This window comes from Trichoderma reesei, assembly GCF_000167675.1.
Source record: "Trichoderma reesei QM6a unplaced genomic scaffold TRIREscaffold_2, whole genome shotgun sequence".
NCBI lineage: Eukaryota > Fungi > Ascomycota > Sordariomycetes > Hypocreales > Hypocreaceae > Trichoderma > Trichoderma reesei.
Genome location: NW_006711149.1, coordinates 568,235 through 587,548, shown reverse-complemented (window position 1 = coordinate 587,548; position 19,314 = coordinate 568,235). Strand labels below are relative to the sequence as shown.

The 19,314-nt window shown below is 54.4% G+C and overlaps 6 protein-coding genes across 6 annotated transcripts; 2 read left to right on the top strand and 4 right to left on the bottom strand.

The window, feature by feature from the left end:
• Positions 1 to 93: 93 nt before the first annotated feature.
• TRIREDRAFT_44781 (RNA pol II transcription initiation factor IID, 18 kDa subunit) lies at positions 94 to 1,988 on the top strand. Its single transcript, XM_006961967.1, has 3 exons — positions 94 to 126; positions 809 to 898; positions 980 to 1,988. Exons 2-3 carry the CDS (start codon positions 809 to 811, stop codon positions 1,808 to 1,810), a joined length of 921 nt encoding a protein of 306 aa, XP_006962029.1. The 5' UTR covers positions 94 to 126; the 3' UTR covers positions 1,811 to 1,988.
• Positions 1,989 to 2,095: 107 nt separating this feature from the next.
• TRIREDRAFT_55454 (uncharacterized protein) lies at positions 2,096 to 5,846 on the bottom strand (the record flags this gene model as incomplete). The annotated part of the gene is made up of 4 exons (XM_006962045.1): positions 2,096 to 2,213; positions 2,316 to 3,349; positions 3,393 to 4,611; positions 4,705 to 5,846. 4 exons carry the CDS (start codon positions 5,844 to 5,846, stop codon positions 2,096 to 2,098), a joined length of 3,513 nt encoding a protein of 1,170 aa, XP_006962107.1.
• A 1,295-nt stretch (positions 5,847 to 7,141) lies between these two features.
• Positions 7,142 to 7,700, top strand: TRIREDRAFT_55550 (adaptor protein complex AP-2 small subunit; the record flags this gene model as incomplete). Its single annotated transcript, XM_006962249.1, has 2 exons — positions 7,142 to 7,173; positions 7,301 to 7,700. The coding sequence occupies 2 exons, from the start codon at positions 7,142 to 7,144 to the stop codon at positions 7,698 to 7,700; spliced, it is 432 nt and encodes a 143-aa protein (XP_006962311.1).
• Positions 7,701 to 8,514: 814 nt separating this feature from the next.
• Positions 8,515 to 10,631, bottom strand: TRIREDRAFT_103579 (uncharacterized protein; the record flags this gene model as incomplete). The annotated part of the gene is made up of 2 exons (XM_006962044.1): positions 8,515 to 8,985; positions 9,234 to 10,631. The coding sequence occupies 2 exons, from the start codon at positions 10,629 to 10,631 to the stop codon at positions 8,515 to 8,517; spliced, it is 1,869 nt and encodes a 622-aa protein (XP_006962106.1).
• Positions 10,632 to 11,805: 1,174 nt separating this feature from the next.
• On the bottom strand, positions 11,806 to 13,029 carry TRIREDRAFT_120070 (Hypothetical protein). The gene is made up of 2 exons (XM_006962043.1): positions 12,862 to 13,029; positions 11,806 to 12,741 (listed from the first exon to the last, which is right to left on the bottom strand). Exons 1-2 carry the CDS (start codon positions 12,886 to 12,888, stop codon positions 11,818 to 11,820), a joined length of 951 nt encoding a protein of 316 aa, XP_006962105.1. The 5' UTR covers positions 12,889 to 13,029; the 3' UTR covers positions 11,806 to 11,817.
• A 1,270-nt stretch (positions 13,030 to 14,299) lies between these two features.
• On the bottom strand, positions 14,300 to 17,664 carry TRIREDRAFT_55575 (uncharacterized protein; the record flags this gene model as incomplete). Its single annotated transcript, XM_006962042.1, has 4 exons — positions 14,300 to 14,508; positions 14,604 to 16,901; positions 16,982 to 17,178; positions 17,306 to 17,664. The coding sequence occupies 4 exons, from the start codon at positions 17,662 to 17,664 to the stop codon at positions 14,300 to 14,302; spliced, it is 3,063 nt and encodes a 1,020-aa protein (XP_006962104.1).
• Positions 17,665 to 19,314: the final 1,650 nt, after the last annotated feature.

Here is a 19,314-nt window from a genome sequence, read left to right as displayed (position 1 = left end):
ACGCGCGCTGTCCGGCCATTCAGAAAGAGGAGGATTCGTTGATTTTTTATTTCTTGGAATAAGGGCGCCGCAAAGATGGCCGACTCAACCGTCAAGACGTATAAATATCGGCAGGAGATTAGCCAGGTAAGAGACCAATTTTCATTCTACCTTTGGCCGGTCCGATTCGAGGAGCGATGCGCCCTCCGGGTGTCATGGGTTCTCAGAAGTCTGCGGAGCTTCATGAAGAGCTGTTCTTGAGGACTTACAATGCATCGCCTTGCACTCCTCTGTGTCTTTTCCATTACACTTCCCCACGAGCTACCCATTCGCCTCTCATGAGCCTACAGCTCAGTGAGCCTGATGGATGATGTCGAGGTTTGAACATTCCAAAGAAAGGGGAGCGAGTTGTTTCGAAAAGTTCTCCTATTAGCAGCACACTCAGTTCATATATCGCTTTCTCACATCAAAACAAGCCTCTGGCCCAGCACTTACATCATAATCCTCATGGAGAATTCTTTACCCCCCGACACCTGGCAATGCCAGCCCCCAGCGTCATCAGACCGCTGCCAAGTGGCAAGGCATTCAACCAATCTGAGATTCAGCTGATAGTCTCACAATCCTGTTGGGATTTTCCCTCTCATTCTACATTTCAAGAATCTCCACCTACTCTTCACTTCCCTCGTTCCGCCCAGGGCGCTCGCCTTGCCCTTCCCCAGTCATGAACTCGGATCAGCACATCTACCTGAATGGCCAAAGATATCGAATGAAAGCCGGATACATGTCTCGCCTTTCCCGACGCGCAATAACCATTGACTCTTTCCGACAGATGATGTACGTCTCTGGCGAAACTGCTGAGCCATCCGTCGAGACAACCGGTATCATAGAGGATATCGTCCGCCAGCAGGTCATTGAACTGGTAGGTTTGCCCCCCCCTTCTGTACGCTCTTAAGTGGTCGTGCAAATGAGATAGCTTCCTGACACTTTCTCCCTCCAATAGCTGCGCAACTGCACTGAACTTGCCGCCCGGCGCGGCTCAAAATCCATCAGCACAAACGACCTCATCTTCCAGATCCGCCATGATCACGCCAAAGTCTCTCGCCTCCGCACATTCCTCTCCTGGAAGGACGTTCGAAAAAACGTCAAGGACTCAGACGACAAGGGCGCAGACGCAGACATTGCTGCCGGCGATGACGCTGTCGGCGGTGTCGTGCCAGGAGGCCCCGTAGATGAAGCCGCCAAGAAGAACAAAAAGGCCAAGGTCGGCCTCCCGTGGGACCCCTCGTCCTTTTACTCCGTCGAGGTCCCCGAGCGCGACGATGAGGAGGACGAAGAGGAAGAGGAGATGAACTACATCACGCTCCAGCGTCTGCGCAAGGCCGACGAGCGCACAAAAGCCATGACCCGAGAGGAGTATGTGACCTGGTCCGAATACCGCCAGGCATCCTTCACCTGGCGCAAGGGCAAGCGCTTCCGCGAGTGGGCCGGCTTCGGCGTTGTTACGGACAGCAAGCCGTCGGACGATATTGTCGATATCCTCGGCTTCCTAACCTTTGAGATGGTCCAGACGCTGACGGAGGTCGCCCTCAAGGTCAAGGAGCAGGAGGACATCTGGCGCGCCCAGACGGGTGCCTCCTCAGGCGACTCTGGGACGAGCAAGAAGCGCAAACACCAGCAGGGGCTCTTCGACCCGCCCAGCGAGGGTCGTTCGCCAATTGAGCCGAGACACGTCCAGGAGGCCTTCCGACGGTTCCAACAAAGGCCCAAGAAGACGCGCGCAATGCTCAACGGGACAAGGCTGGCGCAGCATACGTCCCTCAACATAATTTAAGCCCGTCTTCTCTTCCCAGCTTCCATTCCACCATCTTATCTTGTAATAATTTCGGTTTATGCTCTTTCTTCCTCTTCCTATAGGGTTTGTCTTTTTCTTTTTTATAATTCGCATAGTGCTGCTCCCGTCTTCTATACTGGAACAGCAGACGCTTGATTAATTGTACCATCACATTATCAAACTTTTGCCGGAATTGAGATTCAGAGACCGAGGTGCTTGTAACTCTCAAATTCATATGTTTTGATATTCAGTGTGTAGATTCCCATGGCTTATATGATTCAAACATCACCGCATGTTGGGACCTGTCTGTGATCCTCTTCGGGCAGCTTCGTTGCCTTGCCACAGTCTCGAGTTAACCCTCCGCAAACTGATGGGTACTTCCTCCGCATCGCCCTCATATATGCTCGGTTTTCTGCGGCTGTGCCGCGTGTCTGTGTATCTCCGCGATCTCTGATACGAAAGCTGTGGTTGAACGGCAGCCGTCTGCGATCGGGCCAGCTCAGACTCTAGCATCTCCTCCGGTTCCTCTTGTATAGCAACGCTGCTTTGGTGCGCCGTCGATGAGCTGCCAGTTGTGTTTGAGTAAGCCGTGGTCAAGGACTCTTGTTGAGGATCCTTCATCTGCACATAACGCGTATAATTGGGCTTCTCCAGCATTCCCGAACGGAATGCATTGACGCCCACCAACATCTTGACCAGCTCGACCAGCTCTTCGAGGTACTCAATAATCTCCATGTGGCCAGCAGCGCTGGCATTCCAGGAGAGAAAGTTATGCTTGGTAATCAGGCGAGCAATCTTCTCATTCGCCTGATCTTCGTACTCGCTCGTGCTGCTGCAATGACTGGCATGGCTCACTGTAGGCGTGACAGGAGCCGAGGTGGAAGCTTGCGACGTGATAATTTCCCGAACCCGATGGATCAGCCGGAGATGCGCTACACGAGCCGAGGGAAGGAACTGCGGGAGTGGGAGCCAGGTTGTCAAGGCCTCGTTGACGGCGAACAGCATGAGGGTGCAACTGGCCGCCATACTCCGCCGATACATGTATGCTTGCGGGTTGAGGGTTTCCAGAACAGAGGAGCCATAAGCCTTGCGGAGTTGCACGACGTTGTCCATCCGATCGATGATTTGATGAAGCACGTACACAATCTCAGCATATATAGGCGCGAGCTTCTTAAAGCTGCCTTTTAGGCGCGGTTCCGACGAACAGAACGGCAGAAACGTCTCGGCTGCTGCAAGTGAGGCTTGGGCTTTATCTCGCCAGCGATCAAAATTGCGATGCAGCTTTGGAGACCGGACATCAAGGACGTCGGGTCCATCCAGCCCGACGGCCATGGCGCCCTGCATGCTTTGGATATGCTGCACACAGGCGGATAGAGATTCCACCAACCGATCCCTAGCACGCACGGGGTAAACCGCAAGTTCCACGAAAGCCGCTGTAATGCCTCCGGCCAGGAAGGCTACGAGGCGCTGATAGTAAACCTGTTGTGGCCGTTCGGTATTGACATTTTCAGAGGCTGATTGCACCCAAGTCAGATAATTCTGATCGTAAGATTGTAGACAAAGAATAGAAGGGAGGTGTAACTGTACCTATGGCAACGACATTCATCGATATGATGGCTGCCGCACCAGCCTTGACGTATTTCGTTGCAACATGGAAATATGCAGCGGGCAGCAGTGTAAAGGCCAGAACCACAACGAGGATGGCCCTGCTGCCCCCGGCAATGACGAACGAGACGTACCCAGCTGTGCAGCCGAGCACTAGCCCAACAAGTCGAATGATGAAGGATACCACGGACGTGCCAATGGCCACCTCGAATATGAAGATCAACTGAAGTGGCGCCCAGCTGCCGTGGACACTCGCATACCATGCGTTCCAAGAAGGCACAAAGGCTGGCCAGCTAACAAGGAAAACGGCAAAGGATAGCTTCAGAGCGTAGAAAAGATCATCAGAGTCTTGAGCCCATTCGAAAACATCTGCCACTGTTCCTCGAATCTTCAGAGCCCAACTGGCGGGACGTTTCGTTCTATCTTTTCCCCTAGACTGTAGGCGCTCCTCTTTTCCCTCCTTTCTCTTCTGGCGGTTAGATATCCTCTTTCTGATTACGCTCTCTGATCGAGGGACGACTGTAGGGCCCGCTTCTTCATCCATTGCACCCCCTCTCGGTTGCTTTTCGCGATCAAGAACGCCGGCGGATTCCTTCGATTCGTCTTTCGGCGGGTTGTCTCCGGCCAATTCTCCACGGCGAGCAGCTTTTCTCGCGCCTTCAGGGAGCACCATTGAATCAAGCTCGCCAGTAGTACGTAGCCACCAGCGGAGACTTGAATATTGGGGCATCCAGATGCGTGTTTTATCATGGCGACGCTGTCTCTGTTCTACCAGTTGGCGAGCATGACGAAGCATCTTGAGGATGTGTGTCGAAGACTGGCGAAATGCCAAGAGGAACGACGAGATGAGGAAAGACTCCATACGCGGCATAAAATCGAGCGATTGGCCCGTCTCCTGCATGGCAATCAGCTTGAGTTGCTCGGCGCATTGCTCATCAAATAATGCCAACGCATCAGTGAAGATGTCAATCCGCAGATCAATCTCCTCCAATCGGATGCCCCGAGGTGTCCTGGCGCCAGAAGGGAGAGTGGGAACATCGTAGCAATATGCCAAACATGATATAAGCACAAGCACTGCTTCGTTGGTAGAGGTCTGAAACTCTTGTACAGGAGCCCGTATGCGCATGACGATTGACTCCAGGAGCTTGGCGCTGCTCAGCCGAATCTGCCGATTCAACTTGATATAGTCGACCCTGCTAGAGTGGGTAACAGAGTTTCCAGCTCGGGATCTGGACGCCGTACCAGAGTTGAGGTTGAGATTGATGTTCGCTTCTGGCACACTGGAGGACGGCGTGGCAATATCCAGAGCATTCAGACACTTAGGTGATTGCCAGATATCATCGTCTTCCGTTGCTAAGTCGCTATCATCCATGTCATCCTCGTCAAGAACGATGAATTTGTTCTCACAAGCGCCAATCAGTGTTATGACGCTCTGGGACAGACGGCTCATGAGGTCAACACTGATAGGCTTCATGTCAGCCGGAGCAAGGGGTGAGATGGAAATTTCAAAGTTGACCTCATTCTGAGCTTTTTTGCACGCGGCAAGTTTAGTCCGGATCGGGGGCTTCCTCTCCGTCAGAAAAGCAAGTGTAGTCGCATGCAACGGCGGCTTGGCTGCCCTGGCGCTGGCCTTGGCCGACGGAAAGGGGTTTGGAAGTACAGCACAAAGATTGTGCCAGTAACGGATAATGAGCTGCTGGCCACGCTTCATCTGGGGCTGCTGTTGTTTGACGCCCTGATCTTCGATCACAGGGGTGCCCAGGAAGCTTCCCATCCTGTGGGACTCGACACGGTCGCCTCCGGGGGTAACGAACCAGTGGGTGGCTCGTTCAAGTGTGTCGACCATTTCTGATAGAGCACTGATGGTAGAAGTGCCCAAGTAGCTGCCTGAAAACTCTGGAAATATGCTGACGTTGACGAAGAGGATGACGCCGACGCCAATGAGAATTGGCACATAGATTGTCGTGTACAAGGTGGGTGTGGCCTCGGTCGGTACATTGAGCACGCTGACGGCGGGCAGGATCAGCGACAAGACAAAGAGGAACAAGCGAGGACTTGAAGACCTCAGATAGCCATGAAGCAAGATGCATGCCAGATAGAAGAAGGCCCGAATCGTAAAGGCACCAGCATTGTTGGAGTTGTAGACCAGGCTCCCCAGGTATAAGCCCAGCATATTCCAGGACAAGCCAATGCCGGAGCCGAATATGATCATGATGATGTTCTCGATAACGACACCCATTCGCTGTCCTGGGTGTGAGAAGGCAATCACCATTGGCGTCAGGTAGGATGACCAGCTTCGAATCTGGGGGAGAACGGCAATAGTGGTTGCAATGACACAGGCTATGAAGTCTTTGAGAATGCGCTGCCAGAGGGCCTTGGGGCCGCAATCGCCCCAAACCGAGGTGACGAGCCTGCGTAGGAGCTTTGCCATTGCCGTAACGAGTAGAGAGGCTTCCGTAACCACATTATCCTTGGCTAAAGAGTCCAGGACTTGTTTCGAGCTGTTGCTAAGCACCTCTCGACGAGAACAACCTCGGGGCAGATTCGGGATGTCGACGTATCATGGAAAGCCTTCCTGATCTGACGATGCCGTAGGAGGACTCAAGGGCCAACTCTTCCGCAATTGTCTGGAGCGTCCAATTGAGTTCCGAGCTGCTCAGTTGAGAACTGAAAGAGAAATATGACCCGGGCGGAGAGCAAAGAAGGCGCCGAATAGTGAATCTTATGAGGTCATTGATGGACAATCCATTTGATGAAGATGCGAAGAAGGGGAAGTTGAAGTCAAAAAGATCGACAACCAGTACTTGTAAGTAGGTAGGTACCTACATGTAAGGTGTCAGGCCATGCTTCTTTCCCCATGCAGGGAAGAGGAGTTGTCGGTCTCGTGAGGCAGGAAAGGAAAGAGGTGGAAGACCGGATCGAATCAGGTCGCAGCTTGGTTTTGACAGGAGGCTTGAGGTTGGATACAGTGGGGTCGAAGCGCTGCAAGGCGCTACAAGGGCGCTAGAATAGCGCAACAGCTCGTCCGGCCTTGGACCGTGTGAGGAACGCGGATTGCACCCCATTATGTCAGTCAGCCATCATATACCTAAGTTGTACTTTACCTGGTATCGAGGTTGAGAGCATCTGTTTGTTGCTCTATAGCATGTACACCAGAGCGCATCAGATAATCGAAATTGGAACCACAATGGCTCTTCAGAGAAATAGTATTACATCTGTCCTTCTCTACTAAGAAACTCCCTATGTAACCAACACCATCTCTTCGAGCACAATCCATCATCAGCAGCGGCTAACCCTTGATGCTGGTACCAAGACCGCACTGGTCCAGACGACACTTCACCGGAAAACCAACCAGCTTCTCTTTCTCTTATGCGCATTGTAACAATATCAATAGCTACAGTCAAGTTCAATCACTATCGACTCTGCCCACTTATGTCCTTTCAAGTCCCACAAACTTGTTCGGCTCCGTCCGTCCATCACCATCCGTGCGCTCCGGCCCCGCGATTCAGCCAAGGGACATGCGCTGTAACGCTCTGAACCCGCCCTGGAAGCACCCGGCATAGAACCTCCGACCAACAACACCAACCTAAACCCAATTACCTATTCATCACCAGCTTGACCCTTATTCCACCACCATCACCACCACCACCACCACCAGCAACTCTCCCTCCTCCCCAGACAAAGCCGCCACAACAAATCGCATCCACCTCCCCCCAAATCGCAACCATGCTCTCCTTTATCCTCATCCAAAACAGACAGTAAGTCCCTCTACCTCTTTCCACCTCCCCATTACTCCCCCGGCGCAAACGCGCATCCCCAAACTCGCGACCAAAACCCCCCAACAAAAGCTCACCACCATTCTCCTTGTCTCTCCACTGTCCACAGGGGCAAAACCCGCCTCGCGAAATGGTACGCCCCCTACAGCGACGACGAAAAGATCAAGCTCAAGGGCGAGGTCCACCGCCTCGTCGCCCCCCGCGACCAAAAGTACCAGTCCAACTTTGTCGAGTTCCGCAACAACAAGATCGTCTACCGCCGCTACGCCGGCCTCTTCTTCTGCGCCTGCGTCGACACCAATGACAACGAGCTCGCCTTCCTCGAGGCCATCCACTTCTTCGTCGAGGTCCTCGACGCCTTCTTCGGCAACGTCTGCGAGCTCGACCTCGTCTTCAACTTTTACAAGGTCTACGCCATCCTTGACGAGGTCTTTCTCGCCGGCGAGATTGAGGAGACGAGCAAGCAGGTCGTTTTGACGCGGTTGGAACACTTGGATAAGCTGGAGTAACCCTGGACGACGCGTCTTTCTTTCTTTTTTTCTATTCCTGCTCTTCCTGGTTCCTGGTGTCGCAAGTGTCTCGTCTCTGGGGTTCTCGGAGAGAGTAAGCTCAGGGAGGGGGGTGCAGCGATTACCGATTGTACATTGCGTGTATATTTTCGCCTTTTCTGGGTCGGAGTCAGGTATGAAAGGGGACTCTTGATTGGGGATCGATCTTCTGCTCTCTTATTGTCATATCGCCATCCTATAGCCCGCGCATTCTTTTTTTTTTTTTTCGCGTTGCCTGCCTTTGTCGAAAAGGATGCATATAGCACTGGCGTTTTGGGCGTTTTGGAGACTGCGCATTGGAGCGCTGGGGATACATCTTAATACCTAACCATCGTTGGACTACCTACCATGAACTTCCGGGCTTCTAACATTGTGCTTGTATGGCGACTTTCATCAACCTCTGCTATGGTTTTAACCCCCCTTCAATGATGCCCAGTTGCCCCCCTACGACACCGTATTACGACACCGTATTAAAGTGGTCAACACATACATTGTTATTGTCACATCGTTGAGTAGACTGTCATCTTATTCAGTTCCGCAGATCTGTATCCTGGTCTACCCTTGCTTTCCCGCAGCTCAAGAGACTACCTTCGTCGAGATCAATCGTTCCCTGCAAATTCAATGTCCTCCACTTCCATCAAACAGACAAAGTATACCATGAACCAACGTCAACTTTAAAGAAAACGGGAACCGTCATCATCTTGAGACCCACGAATGGCAGTTACTACCGCCCACGTTCTTTGAAAGAGAGACTCGCTGCGCGTAATCGTGTCGGTTACGATTGCTGATTACCATCCTTCGAGCCTGAGCTTTCAGCGGCATCCCACATGTCGAGAGCAGTGGGACGCTTCACTCGCTGGACCCAGACGTTGTCTCGGTCGCGAAACAAGTCGTGGACCAAAGGGTGGTATGGGGGATCCCTGCGCAGCGGCTTGATGCAACCAATTTGAATGTCCGACGTGAGTCCCGAAGGAAGACTCTGCACGTCACTCTTCTGGGGAGAGCCGTCAAGCAGAGAGACTTCCATGGCGGACTCCTCGTACATCCCTTCTTCATCGTAAGACTCGCCTTCGACTTGCAGTGCTGTAACCGAACTCTGCTCTCCCCGCTCTAGAGAAGCTTCGAGATCTGCCAAGAAACGATCAACTTCGGCCATTGCAATGCCATCGTCATCGAGGCAGATCAGGTCAGATGAGGATGCACTCTCCGTGCCCTTACTCGTCTTTCCCTTGTTGCCGTCATGTTCCTATGTGCGATTATCCGCACTCATTAGCACATCTGTTACCTAGCGGAAGTCGAAGGTGGCATGAAACCTACATCTTCCTAAGCTGACAGACGACACTCGACATGGCCTGCCACTCCAGACGCAGGGTCGTCATCATGAAGATTGCCAGCATCATTGTTGTGATGAGCAACTTCGATCTCATCATCACTAGAGCTGCTAGAGAATATGATTAGATTCGGATTGGTGGCACTCTGCTTTCCCTTTCCCACCGGATGTGACACTTGCGGTTGTTTGCGTCCGAATACGAGGGGCTTCGGATCCTGTGTTCTTTCGTCCTCGGAGTCGGTCTCGGCGAAGAAAGGATCGCGATGTCGCTTGGCGAGGCGGTCAAGCTTGGCCAACAAGTCCGCTCGCTCCGCGTCATTGGCCTTTCCTTCATTCTTTTTGACAGGGCGACCTAGTGCATCGACGTTTGAGTCAGGGACATCAGCGCCCTCCTTGGGTATATGAGACAGCCAACCTTTGACGTGACAAGTTTTGCAAACGCAGCCTTGGAGTCGAGTGACGCATCTTTCGGACTGGTCCGGTTGAGAGCCCCAGGAGCTAGCGCATCCGAGATCGTAAGGGGGGCAGTGTCCAATGGGTGCTCTGTCGCCATAGGAGACATCACCATTGCGATGGCCGGGGGCCGGTTGCTGGTCCTTGTGAAGTTGCTCGAGACCTGCCTGGAAGCCAAGGTCATACTCATCCGTGGAAAGCCGGACAAGGTCGTGGTTGTAGGCAGGATAGGGCAGTTGTCCGTCCTTGGCCCTTTGCTTACCCTCTTTCGCGGCAGGGAAGTGACCCGATGCTCCGGTGGCAGCAACGTTCTCATGCGGAGTCTGCTCTGGACCAGCACCCTCCAAAAGCCACAGGTACCAGTGATCGTATATATGGTCGACGACGGCACGGAAACTCGTCAACGTGACATGGCCAACTCGCAGCGCAACCTTGTCGGTGTGGCTCGGGTCGACCTCCTGGAAGGCTTCCCACAAGATCTGGCAACACATGTCTCGCGAGCAGTCCTTGCTATCGAGGAAGAGGCAGAGGTCCTTCAGCGAGGGCGGCGCCATGGTCGGGTTAGAGTAGACGCGGCCAATCTTCTCGCGGAGCCAGACGGCACAGAGAGAGACGATGCCGTTGAGGACAATCCTCTTGCCCGCGGCGTTGATTCTCCTCTCTATCGTGTCCTGACGCATGAAGCCAATACTAAAGAGGTCTCGCAGGCCGTTGCATCCCAGAGTGACCTGGGCGTGGTAGAGGACGCGTTTGTCGCTGTCCATGGCGAATTTGGACGCAGACATGTTGACGAAGGGGAGGTTGTCACCACCGCAGGAACGGTAGAGAAACTGTTGAGAGGTGAAGAGGCGATCAGTGTCTTGCTGCTCTACGGGATGACGATAGAGCTGCTCGTCATCCCCCGGTCCGTCGTGCTGGTCGGGCAGAGACCCCAGGGGGGAAAGAAGAAACTTGACGATTCTGCGCTTGTAGGCCTCAAGGGAGTCGGCGAGACGTGAGACAAAGGTGAAGAGGGCAAAGCAGAAGAAGAAGAAGAGGAGAGGGGCAGGAAGGGTCTCTTGCTCCTGCCCATTGTTTTGATCTGCTCGCACGAACACGTGAGGCGGCATGTTGGCGGCTGGCAGCTGGCAGCTGGCAGGAGCCAAACTTGCACCTGCTGATTTTTTTCGGTCAGGGGAAGACGGAGGCAGCCAGCTGGCAGACCGATAGATACCTAAATATCGCAGTGCCTTGTGAAGACGAAGAGCTGATAGACGGGGTTGAGGGACCAAGTACCGCTCAAGCAATATGAGGAGCAGGAAGGTACTTTGGTATAACAAAGTGAGAAAACTCTCTCAGCAGTGAATCAAAGCATCACCAATCGGAGGAGAAGCAAAACAAATCAACAGCCCGGAGCAACACAATCAGTATAACATCGATCTTCCTGTTCAGATAGAGGAAAACACACAGGCCGAGGCAAAAGGACGCCGAGAGAAGACAATAACAACAACAATAACAACAAATAACAACAAAAAGGAAGCTGAAAAGGGAAAGCAGAAAAAAGGGAACAGGAACCCGGCGGGAGCTCGCACCACCAGGCCACCACCTTAAATACTAGTACAATGCCGAGCCAAAGAGGGCAAATATGCTGTGTAACAAGAGCCAGTCCTCGTGACTGGCCGACTTCGCGGCCGAAGCAACAGCTCGACGGGCACGACAAGCAGTAGCCCGGCATGGTTTGATTGCTTCAAGGAGGAGGAGGATTTGGCACGCCCGCCCGCACGCACACATACCTACCTACCTTACCTACTGCATACATACTACCTACTACACGCAGATAGACAGGGAATGGGGAGCAGAGTGACTGCAGGAAATTGGGTCGGACGCCCGCTGGCACTCGGTGGCTCTTTTTTTTTTTCCCCTGTGCTCGAGTCGAGAGGGACTGCCGGACAAAGGCAGCCTGCAATTAGCCACCAATGGGGAATAGCTGGGCAACGACAGCACGGCATGAGGTGGCATGGTTGAGGTAAGGTGAGGTGGTACAAGATGTGACTTGGAAGCTGTGTTAAAAGGTACGGTGCGGTAGGTAGGTAAGGTAGGTAAGCCGGCCGGGTGGTAGCAGCAGGAGGTCGGTTCGTGGCATTAGAGCATGCTGCAAGCACACGCATACACACAAGTCTAACAATGTGTGCTCTTGGTTGCAATTTTCGCTCGGCTTCTGGTTAATATCAATGATCGCCACGGCTCCCGACTTGTCTGCTTGTTGAAACCATCATCACGCCACACGTACATAACCGCATGTCTCGTCGTCGTCCCTCACCTCTTCTTCAGCGCTGCAAACCTCCTCTCCAGATCCCCAATATCCGGTATTGATCCTTCTGGTTCCGCCTTCTTCTTCCTTGTCTCCTCTACATCGTCCTTCTTGCTCTTCAGCTCCACAGACCCCATCATCACCTTGGGGTGGACATTGTCCGTCGTCATCCGCGGCGGTGTCACCATCAGCGGGCTCTTGGGCTCCCCGAGCTTCGCGCTCGGCGGCGTGGCCCGGTCCATTTGCTGCTCGCTCAGTGAAAGCTTCCTCTCTGCTGCCGTCAATGCTCTGTTGGACCCATTCTTGTGTGCCTGTCCTCCTCCTCCTCCTCCTCCTCCCGAGTGATCGCCGCCGTCCTTGTCGTCTTCCAAATCATCCCCATCTATCAAATCCGGGGGCGGCGGCGAAGACATCACCCTCTCCCTCTTGGGCCAGTCCACGCCATACGCCTTGGCAATCTCCTCCAGATACCCCTGCACCAGCTCCTTCCGCGGCGCCTCCACGCTCAGCTTCTTGACCACCTTCTCGTTCACCTTGCCGTCCGCATTCTCCATGGCGGCCAGCACAAACTCCTTGCCGTACTTCTCCGCCAGCAGCGTCCGCACCGTCATGAGCTCCTTAATCTCCGTCTTGGGCGCCGCGTACAGGATGCTCTTGATGGCCTCCTCCAGCCCCGGGTCGCAGATGGGGCCCTCCATCAGCCCGGCCCGCGCGAGCAGCAGCTCGCAGTAGAGCTCCAGCAGCTCGTGCAGCTCGCTCGTGATGTCGGCGCGGATGATGTTCTCGACGCGGATCGTGGCCGAGTCGACCTTGCCGGCCTCGAGGAGCTGCGCCATGGCCCGGCGCTGCGTCTTGCCCAGCTGCTCATCCCGCTGCTGCACCATGCGCAGGCGCGCGATGGCGAGCTTCAGCTGGACCTTGAGCTTGGTCTATGACACGTATACCGATGTCTTCATGTCAGCTCAGCTCGGCGTCTCGCGAGTTGCGTCACCGAAGCTGGCGGGGTCCCATCGTCAGATGCAGAGAGAGTGAAATGAACGTCGACTTACCAGCCAGGTAGCTGAGGCGGGGGGCATCGCAAGGATTCAGATATGTAACTCTCGGTATCGGCAAAGGAGAAGCAACAAGTTGGGCGGCAGGGAACAGAAGAACGACAGGGTTTGTGGTCGCAAGCCAATGATTTATGCAGTGGGAATGGTGAGGCAGCAGTTTGGAACCGTAGATGCCTACGGTAGAGGTACGATGGAAGTTGTAGGCAGACACGAAACCGGGAGCTTCCAAGGCTGAAGCGTCCCCGAGACACAAACGTCACTGACGGCCCGCAGCTATTTCGAGGTACAGATACTTTGTCCCTTCCGGGGTCCTTCAGAACCTCGGGGGACTTTAGCGCCTGTCTAGCCCATTTCTGGTTGATGCGGGGCCTCAGCTTCGGCTTCAGGATTGCAATCGATTGCATGAGCTGAGGTACCGCGACATTCAGACTACCAGACTCTTAGCACGCACCATTGCTCGTCAATTCTCATGTACATTGTCTTCTGTGTAAACTCACACCAATGTTCTCGCTATCTGCCTGCACCTTCAACGTCAGTCATACAAGTCAAGAATCTGCATCATCCATCCTCTGCATAGAGCAGCTCGCAGCACGCAGCCTCTTCCTTCGTACGTGGTGCCCCGTGATAGGTTTAGCCCAACTGCAGCTGGTGGTCTGAGACGCTGCCGGTCGGCCGATGCAATGCATGTCTCTCTTCAACTGCGTTGCCTCTCTCATGTAGGGGTATGCGAGTTGAGGTTAGGGTTCTTCTGTACGAAGGAGTTGTCTGCAAAGCCGAAGACCACTACCTACTATCCAATGCTAATAGCAATATTGATAACCTAGGTATGGGTACCAAACAGCTTCTGTACATGTAACATACTGTATCAGGTACGAAAGTCTTCCCGTTTGGCTGCCTGAATGCCGACATGAGGGGAGTTCGACAATGTCTCCTTCTCCCACACCTCTACCAACAATCCAATGATTAAGTAGTATTCATAGTACCTACGTTATGCAGTTGGCCGGATCACGCCGTCGCGTTGCCGAAGGCGGCGCTGCTGTTGCTGTTCTGTCGACTGCCGAGTGTCGAGGGGACCTCATTCCATCCATACCCAACCCATCCCATCCTCTGTCTAGGCTGCCACGGATTCCATCAATTGCAAACGAAGGGTCAGAAAAGGGGGAAAAAGAAGAGAGTAAGTAGTATAGGTGAAGAAGGTAAAGATGATGATGAAAACAGCTCAAGAAAACTCCATTGTGAAATCCTTCATAGCCGTTGAACGCCCCTAGTTGTTCCGTATGCCCATCCATGTGTGTAAAGTGTGTGTAGTTTGTGCCAGTGTGTGAATGTTGTTGTTGTTGTTTTTTTACAATCCGTCGTCGATGCATGCCCTTACTCCAACTACTTTCATCAGCCAGTCAACAGCCTGTCAACAACGCACCAACAAAGTGCGAGCTTAGTCCATCTCGGAGTTGCCTGCGACCGGTGGGATTCCGTCAGTCGCTTCTCCTTCAAAGACCTGGTTGCCCTCGTATGTGACACGCCGCCAACCACAGGGCTCGTTGCTGTCCTTGATCCATTCCATGGTGGGGAAGTAATGATCGTTCTTCTTCATTGTAATCACCCAGGGCACAGAGTCGAAGGTGACTGCCTTGAGGCGGAAATCTGTTGTCGAAAAGTCAGTTCAAAGGTCTCTTGCAGTAGTAATAGCTAGCACCGAGGGCAGAAGAGGGCAGAAGAAGAAGAAGAAGAAAACGTACAAGTGTTGTCGGGGATTTTCCGCGTCGCCGCAATAAATGTATCCAGATCTGGCGTCGGCTCGCCGTTGACGTGGGTGATGAAGTTGGTCGGGGCAACGCCGTACTGGTACGCCGGCGAGCCGCGAATCCTACTCGAGACATAGACTTCGCTATGAAGCTTGCTAATCTGCTGGCGCACGGCCAGATGCGGGCGGTGGAAGATGGCTCCGCAGAACGACACAGCGTGGTGCGTCTCCATGTCGTCGGCCGTGACGGTCGGCAGCTGGAGATGCAGCTCCTCGCAGTTGCGCACAATGACGGCGTCCAGCACCTCGTTGGAGTACATCACGTCAAAGTCGGAAATGGTGGTGCAGATTTTGCCGTTGAGCGTCAGCACCACGTCGCCCTCGATCAGCGAGACCGGCTGGTTCACCCGCTCAAATGTCCGCTTGCTCACCATGAACAGCTGGTGGTGAGACCGGTTGGCCTGTGTAACCTTGTTGATCCACTCGTCCGAGACGCCCATGACGCGTGCCTGCGACATGTGGATGGATCGGAACTCTACCGAGAGCATATGCAGCTTCGGTATCTCTCCTCGCTGAATGGCTGAGATGACGGGCAGCAGAGTCGGCGTGCCCAATCCCAAGTGGTACTCCTCGTCCCTCTGAGTGCTTGGATTACGCTCTCCGAGATACTGCAGCCAAAGAGCCTGCACTGTACCATCCTCCGCAACGAGCACGCCACTGCCACACGACGCCCCGAGGTTGCTGTCAATCGTAATGGCGTCGACGTTGACGGCGCGGTATCGTGGCGCCCCTGAGTTGGCCGGGATGGCCACCGCCGTGATTTCCGTGACGTTGGTAGACCCATGCACGACTCTTCCGATCCTGTTGTAGCCCAGGAAGTACGTCTTGGCGCCCTGGGTGAGGTGTTGGTCGCTAAGGCGGGCGCTGAGGACGGGCGCGTCCACCAGGGCGGGATCGTACTTGATAATGGTGTAGTTTTGCAGTGGGTGCAGGAAGACGACCTTGCCCTCGACGATGATGGAGTCGGCAATCGTAACGGTAATATCGCACAAGTCGTACGGCACCACGGCTCGCGAAATGAGAACCAGGCCCTTATCGGCATCGATGACGAGGCCCATCCCCCATCGCCGATTCTTCGGGAAGCCGTCGAGCTTGACGGGCAGAGTGCAGTTGATGTGCACAAAGCTGCGGATCAGGGCGGCAATGCCAGGGTGCGGCATGTGGTCCAGCTCAATGAAGGCAGCCGACCGCCGAACAGGGGGCACCGGCGGCAGGGGGTCGCCGAGGTCGGAAAAGTCCCAGAGGCCAGTGACATCGTTGCGGACGGCCAGCTTCATCTTCGCCGACCAGTGTCTGTCGATGTAGATGACGGTCGTGATGAGCGTGTGCAGGTCGCGCAAGTGCTTGTAAGTGACCACCACCCGTGCCTTGTCAGGAATCCCCTTGAGCACTTCGATGAACGTGTCCAGGTCGGGCACCTTCTTCTGGTCTACAGACTGAACGATGAACCCATTGTCGGTATTGTCAAAGCGGAAAGATCCCGCGGCCTCGCAGATGTAGACTCCCTTGACTGCCACGCCGTAGAGCCGGGCCTGCTGGTACGAGATATTGTGGAAGCTTGCTCCGGCAACAGTCACAAATCGGTCCGGCGTAATCTTGTGAAGATCGCCGACCTCAATGTCAACCTCGATGTCTTGGCCTCCGCGCTGCAGGTGGAACTTGATGGTGTTGCCCACGTTCGAGTCCAGGATGTCGTCGAGGCGGATGAATTGCGTAATAAGCTCGCCGTTGACCTTGATGAGAACATCTCCCTCCTCAATCTTACCGTCGGAGGGTCCGGAGGGCAGGACAATCTCAGCGACCAGCATATTGGTCTCCTCGGGGAAAGCCTTTCTCATCGCAGACTCCCACTTCGGGCTAAGCCCAAGCCTGCGGCACTCGTCAAAGGGCTTGAGCAGGAACTGGCACTGAACATCGCCGCGGACGACGGGCTTGCCCTGCTGGATGCACTGAAGGGCGCGCAGGGGTCGATCCAGAGGTAGGAAGTAGTCGGTCGAGGCACCATCGGAGCGGCCGCCGGCCTGGAGCGCAACGGCGCAACCATCCTTGTTCACGACAGGACTGCCGGAACTTCCACCGCTGGCGGCAGCGTTGGCCTGATAGTAGCACGTGTTGAAGTCGCTGTATCCATCGCCGTACTCGGGCGCATTTCGATCCAGGCGACTGATGACACCCGAGAGAATACTCAGCTTCTCGCCAGCGTCGTTTCCGACGACACGAATCTCGGTGCCCACTAAAGTTACCAAAAGGTCAGCAATCGCATGGTCCTTGATGTCTAGATCTTCTCCGTTTTCCGCTCAACTCTCAACGCACCTTTTGCCAGGTCGGGGCTCAGGGTGAGGCCATCCACATGCATGTACTTGATCGCCTTGGGGTCGTATCGAAGAATGCCAAAGTCGTGAACGGGGTCGCGATAGACGGGGTAGCAGTCGACCTCCTCGTGATTGTCGAACACGCAATGGCCCCAGAAGGGACCAGATCCGACAACGTGACGGTTCGTCATGATGTAACTAAACGGCATGGCGCGAGAGCAACAGCGGTCAGCGAAGTGCGCTCCGGAAGGGATGACTGGCATAATCAGGGGTTGGGTGGGCAAACACAGAAAAAAGCACCTAAGCAGAACGCCAGAGCACATACCCTCTCTCCGAGTCAACGACAAAGCCCGTGGCCTCGCTCGTCAAGGCAGGATCCGTGTCGAATGCGCACGTCTGGCAGAATCGGATCGCGACGACATTGCGGACGACCTTTTGGATGGTGTCCTGCCACTCACCGAGGCTGCCGGGAGTGCCGATGTAGTGGGCGTGGGGATGGATGTCGCTGGCGGCATCGGATTCCTCGTCGTAGCTCACCTCGTCGATGGAGATGTCGGGCACGCTCATGTCGATGTCGACGTCGGGTTTGCTGCTGCCGTTGACGGGTCGCTTGGCTGGGGGCGTCGTCTGAGGCGACTCGTGAGCTTTCCGCTTGCCCCCCGCTGACGTCGTTGTCCTGTTCATCGCGTTTGCTTCGGTGGCCGCCTGTCGTTGTTCTTGCTCGTGTCTTGTTGCTTCAGCACCTGACGCTCAGATGGTGGCTTGCCGCGCAGTCTGTAGAAGAATGCTCGTCCCTTGTCTATATGTTTTATACAGGGTCTTTCTCAGCCTCTTGATCGTCGCCTTTGGCTGGCTCCGCTGTTTGGGGTAAACCGCGTTTCGGCGGTTGGACGCAAGAAGGAGCCGGGAAAAAAAAGCGAGCGACGGGCTGATTCAAGGCTCAGAAGGTCGGCACGCGCCTCGCCTTATATACAAATGTTTCTGTGATCAAGGCAGCAAGCAGCGCCTATCGCGCATCGACAGCCTGTGCTGGTGCTGGTGCTGGCGGTCGACCGCGGGGTGGAAGCGACTTGGCGACGGCGCTTGTTCTCGCAGGGCTCGCGGGCGTGTCGCGTAGGGTCGCAGCGCATCAACGACGCGGGCAGAGGCAATGGAGCGCGTGATGTCGTAGAGACGGCGCGAGGAGAGGCAGTGAGGCGGGAGGCAAAGATGGTGGTGGAGGCAGCAATTGGCAGCAGAGCAAGCAGCCCATGTGATGTCGGTTCGTCCTGGACAAAATTCGTTATGCAGCCTTTTTGGAGTCGTGGAGAAAAAAAAGGTGGATCAGCAGGCAGGCTGCTGTGGGTACGCAGTACGTAGGCGGTACGGCTAGCAAGGTACAGGTGCATTGGTGCACTAACGTACCTAGGTATGTACCTCTGCGTGAGTCTCTCAAGGTGCACACACGCACCAGCAGGTCAAGGGCAGATTGACCCCAAGGAGACCGACCACTCAGACTCTCTGGCCAGCCCATCGTGTGAATAGCCGCTGCATGGTCAAGAAGCCGCTAGAGTGGCCAACGCGATCCATTCTGGCCCTTAGTATTACTAGTACTAGGGATCTCCTGTAGGAGCTTTCTTGCCCCTGATTCCTCGTCCTGGCCTGTCCTTGTAACTGCACTCCAGGTTGAACTAAGGCAAGGTAGACGCGACTAGAGGCGACTTGACGCTCTTGGGTATGTCAGGTACACTCGAAGTACGCAGTACCAGCCAAAGGACAATGATGACCTAATTTCACATTGGACACCCGGCCTTGATATCATAGTCCAGGGTAAGTCGTACACTTGAACAACTCGGAAGGTCACAGCAGGCCAACCCCCCTTTCTTCCCCCTTCTTCTTGATCCTACCTAATACATATTTGTGCTTCCATCCAGCAACCTCTGCAGCAGAGACAGGTACAAGTGATCAAAACATCCAACCTCCACTCATTCACACCATCTTTCCTTGCCCCCTAGGTACCCTCCGACAAGCTCCCATCCTAGTCCAACAAGCCCTTTTCCCCACCATCGTCATACAAGCACCACCATTTCTCCAGCCATCTTCACTGCCTTCGTCGTCATTGCTTGCCTTCTCTCCATGTTTGTGTCCCTTTGCGTCCTCCTTTCATCACCGGTGATACAAATGAACCAGATGAGCCATGTACTCCATACTTTCATCACACTCCATCTTTCAGGGGGGCAAATAGCTCGGGAATCACTGCACCTGGATCTCACACATCGTCACTCCCATCTGTTTGCATATATACCACCATGCAACACCCTCTTCTTCCACTACATGTACCTATAAACAGCCTTA

Excerpts from the sequence above, each read along its gene's own strand:
- TRIREDRAFT_120070 (XM_006962043.1), bottom strand. The coding sequence starts at position 12,888 with ATGCCCCCCGCCTCAGCTACCTGGCTG. Across the intron at positions 12,742-12,861 it reads CCGCCTCAGCTACCTGGCTG|ACCAAGCTCAAGGTCCAGCT; the intron begins GTAAGTCGACGT and ends TACGTGTCATAG.
- TRIREDRAFT_44781 (XM_006961967.1), top strand. The coding sequence starts at position 809 with ATGATGTACGTCTCTGGCGAAACTGCTGAGCCATCCGTCGAGACAACC. Across the intron at positions 899-979 it reads GCCAGCAGGTCATTGAACTG|CTGCGCAACTGCACTGAACT; the intron begins GTAGGTTTGCCC and ends TCCCTCCAATAG.